Source organism: Carassius auratus, chromosome 30 (genome assembly GCF_003368295.1).
Source record: "Carassius auratus strain Wakin chromosome 30, ASM336829v1, whole genome shotgun sequence".
Classification (NCBI taxonomy): Eukaryota; Metazoa; Chordata; class Actinopteri; order Cypriniformes; family Cyprinidae; genus Carassius; species Carassius auratus.
The window spans coordinates 16,494,277-16,510,859 of record NC_039272.1 but is presented as its reverse complement, the minus strand read 5'-3'; the positions used below and the strand labels follow the sequence as shown (position 1 = coordinate 16,510,859).

Sequence of the window (16,583 nt, the reverse complement as noted above, 5' to 3'; positions counted from 1 at the left end):
TTAGTGTCATGGTCATGATGGGTGGCTTGAAATGACGCTTTCGGTTATGCCATTGCATTTAAAGTTCATGAAAGATGAAATATATGTTGTCAACAGCATTGAAACAAAAATGTAATGAAACCAAACATCAGAATTCAACAGTTTTATTTTAGGACAAAATCCTGTCTCCACAATATTTAAGACCCAAAATAACTATAAAATACTAAATGTTTTAAAATAATTTTGTTCTTTTTGAACCATCACACAAAAAATAGAAACAAATACAATTTAAAGTAATCTTTAAAAAAAAAAGAAACAAAAGAAAGTAACTGTACACGGCAGAATACACCATTTTTCGCAAACACCTCTTAAGACATCTTCAACTATACACACATTATTGCAGTTCACCTAAAATATGCTAAACTAATCTTTTTAAACAAAATTGATCTTTCACTATATTTTCTGTTCTTCTGGCTTGTATATCAATCTAGTTTCACCTTTTTGCATTCGTGCCCTTGTGCAAAAGCAGAATCTGAATCTCATATACCAATTATCTTATTTTGGGCTTAATGCAAACTATAAAAGTGTGAACAAATGAGGTGCTTGCAAAGATACAAGGGGAGAAAAAGTCTTTGTTCCACATGTATCCAGAGGGACGTTGAAGTCATTAAGGCAATGCTCCAAATATCCAAAGTTGGAAGTAGTTACTGTATTTAATGATCTAGGACCAGATATGGTTTCTCATACAACAAATAAGGCTGAAATTTGGAGGAAAAAACCTAAACCAAAGTCTAATTCTATAGAGGATCCTGGGCTGTTGTTTTAAAGACACATAATTCAATTATAGCTTAAATTGCATCACAAATCTCATTAGGACTAGCTGTGCATCCAAACCTATACAAAAATAAACCGATAGTCTTGCTTTCTCAACCGTTACGAATAGAGAAGAGCATATAGTGCCATCTAGAAATGCTTGATAACGCAATTACCTCCTTTTGTACTGAGCACTATTATTACCACTGGTTTCTTAGGAAAATCCTACACTTGGAGTACCACATCATCATTCTACAAAAGTCCAAAAGCACTTCAGCTCTGTTAATAACAGAGGAAGTGCGTAATCAAGCAGAAAAATATAAAGATAGCTAAGTTTGTCTGAAACTACAACATATTGATTTCCATTAGCCAATGAAGGGATGTGAAACCATCTCTCATGAACAAGAGACATAGAATCGCCTAGTGCCTCTTCCATAGGCATTGTATTTGGAATGAGTGCAGCTCAACGAGGGACCCAGCCCCATTCGAATATTGCTAGATAAGAACCAAAGCTCTGCCTTTAGTACAATTGTCAGTTATGAATCAATAAGTTACATATATTAAGACTCCATTAAAAGGACAGATATCACATAAGGCCCCATCATTTAAGGTTTCAGTCAGTCCTATTGAAACCATCTGAATGGGAGGAAAAGGAACTTTAATATTGCTATGTTAGCCCGACTGTATTGCAAAGACATGCTTTAGAGTGTATGGTGTGAACTGAACTAACTGAAAGAAGAATACAGCATCCAGAAGCACTCCTTAACCCCACGCTGCCACAAATTTGATCTGAAGGAAATGTTACGAACTGTACGTCCTTCCTTGGTCTTATCAGAGCCCTGCGAGATTTGGCGCTGCAGAAGGGAAAAGCACATCTTGTGTTTGATCATCTCACTCAAAACTAAAACTAGTCAATTAATCAGCCGGTCTAAAGTTAGCAGCCTTATTTAAGAAGTCTAGTTTCTTTGAAAACTCTGAAATCCACCTTAAAAGCTGCTGTGTGACTGCCAAATGAAGAACATTTATGGACCTCATTCAGACACTCAAATGAATGACACTTAAGCTTCAATATGCAAAACCAAGCCACATTCTCTGAACTATTGCTCAACACTATCTGAATGTAGAGCTATGAACAAAAAATCCCTTCAGCAGTGGTTCTTCATTTTTGTCCTGCCGATCCCCTACTTTGTGATGTTTTAGATGTCTTCTTTATTTAACACACCAGATTCAGATCATCAGCTCAACCCTGGACCAGGATTAAGAACCCCTGCACTCCAGTAACAGCACGGGTAGAAACATCACCACCACATGCAAACAGAAAGCATTAGTTCACAAGTTAGACTGGGTTGAGGTGTCAGTACTAGTTCACCAGTCTTGCTTATGGTCATCATGTGCCATTTTAGTTTACTTTGTGAATTCTTACTCCATTTTAAAACGAACAAATCCATCTTGTTTTAAATCCAGAAAGCCAAATGTACTCATTTCAAAGCAACGAAAGAAAAGTGTATATTTTTCCTTCCCAATAACTTCAGGAAGTGCCCCACTGTTTTGTGCCATTTTCTTGAGACTTCATTAAGCTACACAATTTAAAGCTCACCAACGGAAAAAGAGAAAGCACAAAGGTAGAGCCAAATCAGATGTTTTTTTTTTTAAATATCACAAATGCACAGCATAATTATTAAGGGCAAAAAGATCCAACCAAATCTGACACCAATATTTTACACTTAAAAGAAATATAACGGAATTAAAAAAAGATGCCAAAACAACAGCAATGGGCGTATGATCATGTTTATGATCATTAACTGAATGCGAACCAATCTGTGAGCAGAAAGTCTCTGTGACTGATGTAGAAGAATGGACTCATCAACATTGTGTTATCATTGGCCAATGATTTTCAACCAAGGAGAACAGGTAAAGAAAAAAAAAAGAAGAAAATCTCCATGCTAAATTGCTTGTTCTAAAGTAAAACGCTACTTTCATCTTAAAGTAAAAGAGGTAACGTGTAAGCAACCATAACACATTTTGAAATATACCTCAGAAAAGGAGGTCATTAAGATTGTGCCGATATATTGCTGATATGATGCTTGGATTTGGAAATCCATTAAGTGTAATAAGAGAGCACAGTTAACTTCCTGCTTCTGTTTAAGAAAGCAGCTGGTCCAGAAAGAATCTGACATTCTCTACAGGCAACTTTAGGGAGGAGCAGCTGGAATGGAAAAGAGGAGGGAGCATGAACAAGTAGATAATGTTATGTGTTTGACTATATGTGTGACCGATGAAGTAATTTGGGTGCTCTCTGTGGAATAATGAGAGGAACACCATGCTGGGAATGATCCTGCACGGCATCTGGGAGAGAAGCGGATCGTCTCCGGCAGTCTCACAGAGGCATGAGGCGTGTGGTGTGAAGGAGAAGCGGGTTCAGGTCCTCGGCGTGTACAGCACGGTGTAAAGAGGGCTCAGAGGCACTCCGCTCAATTTTTGGCAACAGATCCTGGACCTGCTCGATGCCCACCAAGATCTGAAAAACAGCAGAGACGAAACAGGAGGCTATCACTAGGGCTATAATGGTTGTCAGCTGCCACCAGCAGTAATGCACGCGAGGTCACGCACTCTATAGCAACCACAATGCAAGTGTAATAACAGTTATAGATGCAAATTTTTTTATTTAGAATCTAAGTCTACGGTAATTCACAAATGACCTCAAACACCATACACAGCGTTTCTTTTAGATTGGCAGGTTTGAGCGCAGGAAAACAGTTTATGCATTCAGCAAATTCATTTTGTGTTGGACGATGGACCTCGTTGGGAGTGCGCCGCTTGCTTGGTGGCTGAACCGTGAATGGTGTCTTCACGTGGCAACTGGTTTTGTCTGTCTAGTGTCTACATAGGACATTTGAACTGTGTCAGTACCTCATAAATAGGACGAGGCAGTATTTCTGAGGGGATTTGTCATCCCGTGTTGTGCCGCATCCAGTGTAGCATCACTAATTATGAGCATTTTGTCGCCATGCCCTGCTTGCGTCCGTTAGAAAGGTTGTATTTAACTTTCTTATTTAGGCTACTTCCTTGTTAACGGTATTATTTCTTTGATATTTATTTGAGTGTTTTGCAGGCTGCATCTTCACTGACGGAAATACTAAAATAAACACAAGCAGATGAGTTAAACTGGGTGTGTTAAATGAGTGTTGGGCTGATTTCAGAGACATGTATACATATATGTTATCTAGAATATTTATATATTACATGCATGCACGGCAACTTTCCTTTGTGCAAGGAACATAAGAGCATGCGCTGCGAACTCAGTACCGTTTCAGCGAAAACGCTGACTTCTGTCAAGTCAAGCCTCAGTCATTTTGTGACTGAATAAATAAACTTTTTGACAAGAGAAAAAGTGACAGAGGCAGTAGTTGTGAGTGGGGTGGCTAACCCCCGCCTCTGCATTAACTATTTTTAACGCATTAAACTGAAATTAACAGTCCATTACCACCATCACAGCCCTAGCTATCACTTAATCTGACATGATTGCACTGGAAAGCAGAGAAAGGCTCTAGTCAGGTTTACCTGTGGGAAGAGGGGCCGTTCATCACGTTTGAATTTCAGACAGTCGATGATGAGCCTCTTCATTGATTTAGGGCAGTTACTGTATAATTTACTGAGGTCTGGAGACAAAAAGCCACGACCCACCATGAAAATAATCTACAGGAAGAGAACAACCACAAATCATAGTTAACTTCTGTGCTACAGGAAAGAAAGTCATACAGTCATGATGAGGGCGAGTAAATGATGATAGTTATTTTGGGCTTCGTTCAAAACTATTTAAAGGACAATCTATCAGAGTGGTGGCGAATAGCTGACCTGGTCGCGGTTGTTGATATTCGTATAAGGCAAAGTCCCAGACATCAGTTCATAGAGCACCACTCCATATCCGTATACATCTGACTGGAAGGTGTATGGGTTAGTGTCCTGCATTCTGATCACCTCAGGGGCCTGAAAAACAACCGCAGAGTTAAACAAGCTGTACTTTTCAACAATAAATGCTGGATTAAACTACTTCAATTGAGTGGTAAGCTACTAAGTTTTAGATTCATTGATGAATGAGGTATTGAGCTGGGTGATGACTACTCACCATCCACAGGATGGAGCCACTGGGCTGTTCGACCTGCTGAGAGCCACTCCAGCGAGACTTGACTGTGGCCAGCCCAAAGTCACCGATCTTTACCGTCCAGCCTTCGTGGAGGAAGATATCTGACACATGAGCTCAGGAGGAGTATCATGCAGAACAAAGAATGACTACAATATCACTACAGAGAATGCATTAGCACTATTATTCCAGTAAACCAACAACCTTAGCCTTTCATCTCATGCCAGTAATTAAGGGAAATCAGACAACTATTTATTAATTATTTACAAGCATTAAGACCTAAAGCGGCTTGGCAATTTACCAGTATAATAAGATGCAACCATGATGCCATCTACTGGCAGCAAATGGGTTCAATCTGATCTATCCTGCAACAGATATCTCACAGTACAGACAAAAGCACTGCTAATCCATTATAGAAAGGATACTATTAGATTTCAAGTCCCGATGAATGATATTCTTGGCATGAAGATAACTGTAAAGGAAAGATAAACAGCAAATTATGTACAAAATTGAGATTTTCTACACTTTTCAGCCATTATACCAGTCGTCAGTGTCACATGATGCTTCAGAATCCTTCTAATATGCTGATTTCTTATTATTATCAATGTTGTACACCAGAGGTTTTCAGCTCTGGTCCTCGAGGTCATTTCTTCTGCAGAGTTTAGTTCCAGCCCTAATCAAACACACCTGAGCAAGTGGCTCAACATCTTCAGGATCTCTAAAAGGTCACAGGCAGGTGAATTTGATCAAGATTAGAGTTAAACTCTACAGGAACTTGGACCCTGATGGCTAGAGTTGTGATTCCCTGGTGTAAACAGTGGTGCTAATGTTACAAATGTTTCACTGTCACTTTTGATCAATTAAATGCATCCTTGCTGATTAAAAGTTATTTTCTTATGCCAAACCTTTTAACAGTAGTGTACATTAAATGGCACAGCATATAGCAAGAAAAAAGAAAACTCACTCCATGCCCTGTGCAGTCTGGCGAGCAACATCGATACGGCGCATGGTGTCAAACTTGGTCTCAGTAACATGCAAGTGGCGGTAGAGGCTGCTGCCTTCACACCACTGTGTGATGATGGCAAAATTAGGCTTCGTCATGAAGCCCATGAACAGCAGAATGTTGACATGGCGTGTTTTTCTGAGAAGCAAAAGTCTCAAATTAGTCATACTGAACAGAAGATCTGAACGGGAGATTAGCCGATTGTAGCAGCAGATGACATTACTAATGCAGTCAAGCAAAATTAATGAGAACCACTGTTACTTTGTAGATAGGATCGTGCAGATGACGACTCACCGTAAAACCTGCATCTCATTTTTAAAGGCCTGGAGCTGCTCCGGTGTGGGCTCTGTCACTTTAAGAATCTTGATAGCCACGTCTCCATGCCACTTGCCTTTAAAGACGGTCCCAAAAGAACCCGCTCCAATCCTCTTCAACATGGTCACCTCCTTTGAGTGCACCTCCCAGTAGTAACTGGAGTCTCTGTAACCTCCCCGGTACTAAACACACACACAAAAATTGATTTAAAAAAAAAAAAAATGTAAATTGGGTTGTGTCTTCTGGGCTCCCTATTAAAATAAGACACACTCACCACTTTCTTTTTATCATCTGATGAGGATTGTTTTCTTTCCTTGGGCTCAGAAGGGGATTTGGGGGGTCTTTTTCCTGGTGAACCTATGTGGGGAGGGCTAGTGGAAGGCTTTGGAGACGACTCTGGCCCTGTGGACAACATTAGAATGTGAAGGCCAGTTCACACACAGAGATATTTGAGTCATTGTAATCAGATATGGTTAAGTAACAAAAATATATGTAGTGTAATGTGGGTGTGTAAAAACAAAAAAAATACATAAATAAATAATAATATATTATTTATATACACACACACACACACATTATAGAAAGGTAGTCAAAGTGGAATAAATGAGAGGAAAAACTAAGAAAAAACAACCAACAACACTCACCCATTGTGCTGATTTTTAATGACTCCTGAATGAGAATGGGGGGGAAAAAAATGAATGAATACATGCGATGGAGGCATGCAGAACCTCCACTGTCATATTCCTAGAAGTAACATATCTTGACATTTGATATCTAGGCAGGCTAATACTCTAGTACAGGGGCAGTTCACCCAAAAAATGCATTTTAATTTCAAATCTGCACAACTTCCTTTCTTCCGTGGAACACAAATACAGAAGTGTAGCAAACTTTTTAAATGCTGATTTTCTGGTTTCAGATATTGACAGCCATTTTCACTGTATGGAAAATATCAGTGTGAAAACTCTAACATCACCTTTTGGGTTCGACAGAAGAAAGAAATTTTGAAAGCAAAGAGGGTGAATTCTTTTATTTGAGGGTGAACTGTTCTTGGGAACAAAAAAATGAGAAAATGTATGTGGACTTGAAGATCCTCTAGTCAGGTCTCTAACCTCCATGAGGCTAGCAGCGCCAGGGTCCAGCGTGCTGACCATGTGGACGTTGGGGGTTGAGGTGGAGCGATGCCTCTGGAGAGACTGACTGTCCTCTCCTCGCATGATCAAACGGAAGGATGGGGTAGACTGCAGTTCCTCTCTACAAGGGGTAAAACATGTCGACTAGTGTTACATTTCCCCTAAGGGATCAACAGGTACATCTATTTATAGGTGAAGTTAGAGAGTACCCAGGAGAATCTGAAGTTAAGGGAATGTCGCTCTCTGATATAGAATTGGTGGCCGGATATATCATTATCGAAGGGCAGTCTTCTGTATTAGGAACACACCTGAGAGAACAGAACACCAGTTGAGTTACAAAAACTAGGACAATCACACATAAACAGACAATTCCATTCAGAGCATACCGTTTTGTCATGGTGTCCATATCCACACACACTGTAGGGACTTTACTGCTGCAGTGCTGGTGAAATTTATACCCACACGTCTGACACCTGAAGCCGTTGAACAAGAACTTGTGGCAGAAGTCACAGTAAGCTAATTTAAAGAATGTTTTACGTACCTGTGAAAACAAAATTGTGCCATTTAAGTGTGAAGCTGATTTGGCTTGCAAGTTAATGCTGATATGTTCATGTAACTGATATAGAATACCATTCAACATCTGAGGTCGGTATGGTTTTTTTAAAATACCTTTCCTCAGAGGGGTTTAATTAAACTGATCGAAAAATGACAGTAAAGAAATATATGCTACTCTTTCAGTTTCAATTCATCTAAAAATCCTTAAAAAAAAGATGCATCACGGTGTCCACAAAAATATCAAGCAGCAGAACTGTTTTTAATATTGATAAATCTTGCTCAGCATATTAGAATGATTTCTGAAGAATCATGGGATACTGAAGACTGAAGAAATGATTTTTTTTTCAGATTTGCCTTCAGAGTAAATAACATAAAAAAATGTCATTTTAAATCATAATATTTCAGAATGGCACTGTTTTTAATCAAATAAATTCAGCCTTTTTTATTAAAAGAAAAAATGCAATAAAGGAGCATAATTTTAACCTCAAACTTGAAATTAGCTAAAAATTTTAATCTATTAGAATGTTAGAGCTGTGGTGCAAAATAAAATATATACATAAAAGAATAAGTAAACAATGTATTAATATTAACCAAGATTCATAATTGCTGTGGAACGTTGTTCATTTTAACTTCATCATAACTAGTGAATTTTCTAATATTACAAATTTAACCTTACTGTAAAGGGCTACCAATTTAATTTAAGCATCAGCAGTTCAAATTTAAACTATTTACTCGTCATAATCATCCTACATACACATCCAGATTATTTGCTGCAAATATTCTCCAGTACATCAGTACCAACACCCCCCCCACCCCCTATTGAACTATGAAGGCCTAAAAATGAGAACGTAGCTCTTACGAAGTTGTGCATGGTAAGAGGAACATCATCCAGCACTTCCACCAGAAGCTCTTCCCCTACGAGAGGTGTTATGTCAGTGTCCCATTCTGTAAGTCTCTTCCGGCTGGCCAAAAGAAGAACAAAGTCAAAACAAATGAGAATAAACTTACTAAGGAGAGATTTTGCCATTTTAAGAGCCAAATTCTTAGGCACACCTACCCTTCAAGAAGGCGAAAGACAGCACAGCAATCCTGGCTTAGGCCTCTGACCTTCAGGGCTTTATCTAGACTGTCATAGACCGTTTGCCCAGGCCGAACATTTACCTGAACACATGGTCACACCGTGCTATCAATATATGATCACAAACACACAACCTCCGATTACAAATATATGCATACACAGGTTATATTAGCGGTTCCAAATGTTTGTTAAAATCAATAAAGGGCATTTTAAACAAATCAGTCTCCAGTGAACCCTCACCACCGTCCGCTGCTTGTTGGGGAGGTAGACACGAATGGTGCCCCCACCTCGGGGTGTGTCATCCGGGCTGTTTTCCCCCGAGGAGGAACAGGAGGAGGTGTTGGACATGGTGTCTCCAAAGGGGCAGTGAGGGACTGGCAGCACTGACACTCAAGAGTTACACACCAGGGCAAAGCAGGAAGAAGCCCTCATCTGGAGCCTGGGATGAAAAAAATAAAAATAAAAAAGAATAATTATATATATATAATATATATATATATATATATATATATAGGTGTGGGCATTTGAAATTACACTCTATTGAGAAAAAGCACACAAACTGATAACTCAGAACCACATGTCAGTGGAGCTTGTAATTGCGTAAATAAATACTAGCTTCTACACTGGTCTTTTAGTGTAATAAAACCAATATGAAACAGATGTAGAAGGAAATGCCTCAAATAAAGATATCCGATGTCGTTCAAACTCCTTTCAACATTTTAGTCTATAATTACAGACTATAATTTAAGTCTTAAGGCTATCAAACTCTGAAATGAAGCCATTTAATCAAGACATGTAGGAACAAGTACTTTGGATTGAACGTTTTATGATATTTAATGCAGTATACAGTCTTTGCAACCTTAAACCACAAGTATTGTGCACACTGGAAAGCACTGCAGTTGCACCATCAAGCAAAACATCACTGGTGTTGTATATGAGCAGTATATGAGCATGTAATAACCAAATACTGATCTTACACTAACATCCCGCAATATAATAACTAATATATATTAAACATTTACTACCTTGATATAAAAATACAACAGCATAAATGTATACACACACACATCTAAAACTGCAAATATATACACAGACTCAAACTATATAGATTTCATAAACATCCACGACCTCGTTTTATGTATGTACATTATTATTATTATTATTATATATGCAAAAAATCTAATTTCTAAACCAGTCCTCTGTGATCAATCCTTGATCAAAAGCGCTTAGAAAGGTAAAAGAACACGAACACACCATGCTACATCTGCAGTATAAACGCAGGACAGAGAATTATAAAGATGTTTTACACAAACACCTCCCCTCCTGAAAGTGTAACCACAGAAATGTGTATCAGCCTGCAATGAAGATGACTGGCTGGGTTTAGCTAAGAGTGATGTGTCTGATCATTTGCTCTGCTCTTTTACTGTATAACAGGCCATGCACTCTTAGCTTGTTCAATTTATCAAGACATTACTCAATATTGTGACTGAAGCATAAAAGCATATTAGCTCAATATAGATCCTTAAGTCCTGTCAGGAGCCGTTTTCGAGCTGAAGGAGGGAATGCTGTTTTCATAAGGCGGAAAGGGATTAAACGACTAGCTGCTAGCTAGCTAGTATTGCTAATGCTGTCTAAAAGTTCAAAAACTAGTCTTAATCTGAATTTCGCAACCGCCGAGGTATGAATTGACACGATTTACACCTGCAAGAAGTATTTCTACAAACTACGCAGCCCGTTCGCGAGACCCACTTAGCAGTTTTTTGCTTCAGAGTAAATACTCACCTGAGACAGCCATCTTGAATTCTCTCAGTCTCAAGTCGGATCAGCAAAGAATTTCAGGGAAAGCGGAACAGCGAAAGCTCGCGCTCTGATTGGTCGAGATTTGTGAATCGAGCCACTGATTGGTCGTCCATTGTTGTACTTTGCAGCAAGGGAATGAGAAAGGGGCGTGTGCTGCGGGTAACGAATGTAATGTTTTTCCAAGCAACTTTACACAGCTGCTACTTACATTCTAAACATACTGTTCAAAGTGTTAAAAAAATAAAATAAATTTGTAAAATCAACAATAATAATAAAAAAAAAAAGTTAAAAGCAAAAACTCAGTTTAAATATTCAATAAAAGCCAATTCATACGTAATAACGAAGCAACAATAATAAACAGAACACAAAACATACAAATGTAATGAACGTTTTTTAATGTTCAGGTGACTGTGTACAAAACATTTAATTTGCAGAACATTTTAATATTGAAAGGATTTCATCCATGTTTTTAAATGTCACAACGTAATGTAAAAAAGTCCACTATGTCGGTGGAATTACATTGAAAATATAAATTCTGACAGAAGAACAGGTTTCTCATGAGAACACTGGGCTATTCCACACTTAAGAATTTCCTTTTTTTGGCAGTGCGTGTGTAAGAATGGAGTCGCCACTCAACATCTGCTGTATTCTCGTTCTCCAGTGTGCCGAGCTTGATCATGTACACTGAAAAAGGAAGATTAATCACAAATAAATTATTAGCAGAGAACATAAGTGCCTTTTCTGTATTAATATTATCAATTAAATTTAAAACCAAATAAAACGGAGCTGCTTACATTTCATTTCAAATCTGGGTCCAACCTCTGTCAACTCAACGTTCTTGTGATCGGTTTTCTTGTAGGTATGGTGTCTGCAATATACAAAGACATTTCAAAATTATTAAAACCAATCTTCTTAAACTCAAAACCTTAAGAATAACACGGTGGTTAAAGTAAAAAAAAATTAAAATCCTGAGCCTGAACTTATTTCCGGAGGCGGGGCATGGGCAGCACATGTCAAGCATGCAATGACTTTTACAACTTTAACATTTGAAAGGATACTATGGCAAAGTTATTGCTTTCTTTATTCAAACTGATTATATATATATATATATATATATATATATATATATATATATATATATATATATATATATATATATATATATATATATATATATATATATATATATATATATATGCATGACCTGCAGAATGAAAGCTGTATCATACACTTGGATAATTATGAGCTATATCATCACTTATCGACACTAGGGGTGTGACAATACACTTAGCTAATGAGATGAGACAAAGTACAGATACTTGGTTCACTAGAATGTGACAATATTTTAATGCTGTTTTTAAGAAGTTTTCAATAAAATGTTTGTCTTTTTATTACAAAAAGTAAAACAATGCAGTTGTATTTAGAAATATTTTAACTAATCTAGGGCTCTAACGATGTAATGATTCTTTTGGTAATAAATTCATCTACTGAATTTTTTGACAACTGAGTAATCCTATTTTCTTTCTTTTTTTGTAACAAACAGACCTAAGTGAAAACCAGGCTTTAGTATGACTACTTATGTATAAACTAACAATGAGGCAATAACAATTGGCTCAAATAAAACATCAAAACCACGAAATTACAAGATTGTATTGAACAACACTGTTAAAATACATAATGTAGGATGCCTATATATAACATGAACACAACTTAAGTACATTATGTATTAAAACAAATACCTGCAGAGGGCGCCAAGGGCCTGGTGACGTTTTATTTTACAGCTTGATTAAACAATGTTTAAATCCATTACATTTTAATATTTGGCCACGTGCAGAAACATTTATTTTGAAAACGCGATGTACAATACAATGGCATATTTAGACATAGGTTGATGTAAAAAGGTTTATAAATGATTTACGTTACAAATAAAGAGTTTAGCCCCTTTCACACACACAGTCTTTACTGGCAAAGTTACCATTAATTGATGAACAGGTGAAATAGTGAACAGGACCTTTTCAGAAATCCCGGTAAATATGTTTTGGCAATCATCGTTCTTATGGAGATGACATGATTACTCTGAGCTGTTCACAAAGCTCCGCTGCTTTATCATGAGCTTTTCTATGTAAATACGTGCTAGATGGATATATTTGACCATTCCTCACAGCTTTTTGTCGTGCTTCTCTATCATCAAGGCTGCGACTCTGCAATTGAATACTATTATGCGTTTCTCGTGTTTATAAAAGCAAAGCATTCTGACTGGCTACTAATGTTAGTTTGGTTGAGAGTGAAAGTTGCACCTCTCATACCATTGGTAGGCGAATGCATGGACTCAAAAGTGATTTCAATCAACAAGATTGTATTTTTTTATGTAAGATTAAACGCTGCACGCCGGAAATCCGGCACGGTGCCGGAGAACTTTAAGCCCTGATAACAGACTACCACTCACCTGAAAGAGATGAAATCATCTGTATTTGCAAATGTAATAACACGTCTGCTATCCTCTTTGGGTACAGGAAACAGATACTTCAGGATGTTAGAGACCTAGAGAGGGAATTTTTTTTTATATACATTATTTTCAGCTTAACACATAAATTCCTTTACTAAACCAAGAAGGTTTTCAGAAGCCTTTATTATGTCACATGGAGATTTTCTTTTTTTCTTTCAGTAAAACCTAGTCTCTTTCTATCACATATGGCAAGACAATAATTATGTTCTTTTTACTCAAATAGGAAACTGAAAATCAAACACTTTTCACTAATGTTCAAAGAAGTCCCTTAAATGAACCAAGCCTGAATTTATGAGAACAAACAGTAAAAAAGCAATACTGTGGAATATTACAACTTAAAATTACTATTTTAATATAAAATGTAATTTATTTATCTGATGGAAATGCTACATTTCCAATATTCAGTGTGACATAGATCTTCAGAAAGCATTCAATACACAAGAAACTATCAATTATTAAATGTTGAACAATCGTGCTACACAGTACTATAATTTTTTTGTAATATTATAAATGTCTTTACTGGCCCTTCAATAAATTTTATGCATTTTTCCATAAAATAATAAAAGCATTACTTTGTTTAAAAATTTATTGGTGACCCTTTGAAATGATAGTGTGAATGAGAATCTAATTTATTACGGTTTACAAGGACACCAGAAGTTATTTCCTGCATAACTCACCCTTCGGCCAAGACGTGACGTGAAGCTGTGGAAGATGAGGTGAGGGAAGGCCTCAGACATAGTGCCGATGTCTGGAACATCATGTCTCATTACCACATTATATAATGTGAAGTAGGCTGTCGGCCCAAAAGGAAGGTGACACACCACCAAACCATCTACAGAAGAAAGATGTAATGTTACAAAAGAAAAGATCTAATGTACCTAAAGTGAAAAACTGCACATTAAAATGGATATGCAATTAAAGTAATAATAAAAATAAAAAACCTTTCATAATATACCCAATGTTTACTAGGTTCTGATACACTGTGCAATAAAATAAGAAACAGATGAAAACCATAAACGTCCAAACCTGGTTGGCCTCTGGTCTCATGAACTATGACCAGATCACTGACATTATTAGCTTTGCATGCATGCACTAATGTTTTAACTTCATGGTTTCCTCTGTTCATACGCTGGGCCCCTGGAAACATCAGCTTCATTTCCTGGAAAAAAAAAAGAATGCCACCTAAAGAAACCACAACCACTGAAAGAGGAAGGTTTCACTTACGTCATTATGGTAACATGAACATACAAAACATCAGATTAGACCTAACTACATAAAACTACATGCATTCACACACAGAAACATTTTATCCTGTCAAATATTAATATTAGGATTTTACATACTTTGGCAAACATCTTGAGTCTAGAGCTGGGGTCTCTGGATGTTGTGACCATAACTTTGGGGTCTTCCACTCCTGCCCATTTGTACTCATCATCCATATGAGAACTAACACCTATGTGATGTCACAAAATATTTTTACATATGGTGGCAGATCAAACTGGATTCCGATATAAGTGACAGAAAAAAATAGTCACCTTCTCCACCCTCATCATCAAACTCCAACAGTTTCTGTAAGTCTAAAGCTTCCTTCCGAACTTCGGTTGGTAAAAGGCGATTTTCTGCAAATAGATATGAACAGTGTAAAATGAGAGAAGTGCGATATATATATCAGATCGCTTAGGAGAGTTTGATGAGATGATTAAGATATGGCTGGAGTCTCACCATCTAAAGCAGATTTGAGCTTCTGTTTCTTCTCTTCAATAGTGTACAGTCTGTCCTCCTGGGCTTTCCTGTACAGGTATTCCTTTCTCAGTCTCACCTCTCGCCGCAGCTACAGCACAAAATCCATTTCAGAAACAATATGAATTGTAGGAAATACACTACTGTTCTTACTGTCAGTAAAAAAAATTATGTTTTTAAAAGTGTATGCTCACCAAGCTGTCTAGAAAACAGATTTACAGATTACAGTCCCAAAAAGCAATAATAATGTGAAATATTAGTACAAATGAACACTTTTCTATTATTTCTATAATGTAATTTAGTCCTGTAATGGCAACGCTGAATTTCCAGCAGCCATTAGTCTTTTAATCCTTCAGAAATCATACTAATATGATTATTTGGTGCTCAAAAAACTAAATTATTATTACAAATCTTGAAAGTAGCCGATTAACCAGCTTGTAAAAAAAGCTTATCAGGATTCTTTGATTAACACAATGTTGTAAAAAAAAAAAAAAAAAAAACAGTTTATTTGAAATAGAAATCTTTTTATAACATTACAAATTAATATACAGTCACTTGTGATAAATTTAACGCAATCTTGCTGAATAAAAAAATAATGTTTTCCATTAACAAAAATAAATAAATACTAAACCAAAATGTATGCCCTTAACGGTAAGAGATAAATAATTGTTAGCAACGTAGCTACCAAGACATGGCATGTGGTAACTTACTATTATATTCCCAAGGAAAATAAACGGTAAAACGTGGCTAAGGCCAAAGAATATTTAGGATATTAGTTTAAAAAAGTTAGCTGACACATTTGTTTATAACAAATTAGACTGTTGAGTGTGTTCATCTATTCAACACTTTATTATGGAGCATGACTACGTTACACTACAACACAAACAGGAAAGCATTGACTGCCTTGATAAACTACTGCTCTATGTAGCGCGAGAGAATTAAACCACGTTAAAAGAATTAAAGGCAGAAAAAAAAACATGTCTTAATATGTTTTATCAGGATAATTTAAACGCGTTATGCTATACTTACCATTTTGAACAACTACACGTGACAATTCAGCCTTACAGTCTACTATCACGATTTCCTGTTGGTCAATCCGCTCATCCAATCACTGACAACGAACAAAAGTGTCACGACCTTTCAAAATAAAAGTTCATAACTGGCCCTTTGAGCTCGTATCAGAAAGCGGGTCTTTAATTTTTAGGAACAGTAATTGCTTAGTATGAAAGATTATTATTATTATCATTATTATTATTATTTTAAATCACCTATAATACATAGAAACTACCGCAAGAATGCATTAAATTTACCAATAATGACATTAATACAGTGTCCTATGAGCTTTTCCATGTTAACCAGAGTTTTTGTAACAACAAGGCTCAACTATGCGACAAGACAGTCTTTGGAGAGGAGCGACAGCAGAAACGGTTTTCTGATTTCAAGTAAATGCAATATAAATGTTATTGTCATTTATATTCACCAGTCAATAAATCAATAAATAATTAAACACTGAAAGGTACTAC

The 16,583-nt window shown here is 36.8% G+C and overlaps 2 protein-coding genes across 2 annotated transcripts; both read right to left on the bottom strand.

Annotated features, from left to right (window-relative positions):
* Positions 1–127: 127 nt before the first annotated feature.
* Positions 128–10,876, bottom strand: araf (A-Raf proto-oncogene, serine/threonine kinase). Its single transcript, XM_026211762.1, has 16 exons — positions 10,797–10,876; positions 9,255–9,453; positions 8,994–9,097; positions 8,796–8,898; positions 7,768–7,922; positions 7,591–7,689; positions 7,361–7,502; positions 6,896–6,920; positions 6,526–6,653; positions 6,231–6,433; positions 5,898–6,074; positions 5,359–5,405; positions 4,919–5,037; positions 4,648–4,779; positions 4,354–4,488; positions 128–3,310 (listed from the first exon to the last, which is right to left on the bottom strand). Exons 2-16 carry the CDS (start codon positions 9,360–9,362, stop codon positions 3,170–3,172), a joined length of 1,818 nt encoding a protein of 605 aa, XP_026067547.1. The 5' UTR covers positions 9,363–9,453; positions 10,797–10,876; the 3' UTR covers positions 128–3,169.
* Positions 10,877–11,192: 316 nt separating this feature from the next.
* Positions 11,193–16,181, bottom strand: imp4 (IMP U3 small nucleolar ribonucleoprotein 4). Its single transcript, XM_026211761.1, has 9 exons — positions 16,090–16,181; positions 15,043–15,151; positions 14,856–14,939; positions 14,664–14,773; positions 14,347–14,479; positions 13,998–14,152; positions 13,261–13,355; positions 11,609–11,682; positions 11,193–11,498 (listed from the first exon to the last, which is right to left on the bottom strand). The coding sequence occupies exons 1-9, from the start codon at positions 16,090–16,092 to the stop codon at positions 11,386–11,388; spliced, it is 876 nt and encodes a 291-aa protein (XP_026067546.1). The 5' UTR covers positions 16,093–16,181; the 3' UTR covers positions 11,193–11,385.
* Between the last annotated feature and the right edge of the window lie 402 nt (positions 16,182–16,583).

What these genes read in the sequence shown, in the direction of transcription:
- araf (XM_026211762.1), bottom strand. Translation starts at nt 9,362, where the DNA reads ATGTCCAACACCTCCTCCTGTTCCTCCTCGGGGGAAAACAGCCCGGAT. An exon ending in GTCTTTCGCCTTCTTGAAGG is followed by an intron (nt 8,899 to 8,993) that starts GTAGGTGTGCCT and finishes TCTTTTGGCCAG; the next exon opens with CCGGAAGAGACTTACAGAAT. An exon ending in CAGATGATAAAAAGAAAGTG is followed by an intron (nt 6,434 to 6,525) that starts GTGAGTGTGTCT and finishes GTGTGTGTTTAG; the next exon opens with TACCGGGGAGGTTACAGAGA.
- imp4 (XM_026211761.1), bottom strand. An exon ending in CGTCACGTCTTGGCCGAAGG is followed by an intron (nt 13,356 to 13,997) that starts GTGAGTTATGCA and finishes TTCCCTCTCTAG; the next exon opens with GTCTCTAACATCCTGAAGTA. An exon ending in GATGATTTCATCTCTTTCAG is followed by an intron (nt 11,683 to 13,260) that starts GTGAGTGGTAGT and finishes TGTATATTGCAG; the next exon opens with ACACCATACCTACAAGAAAA.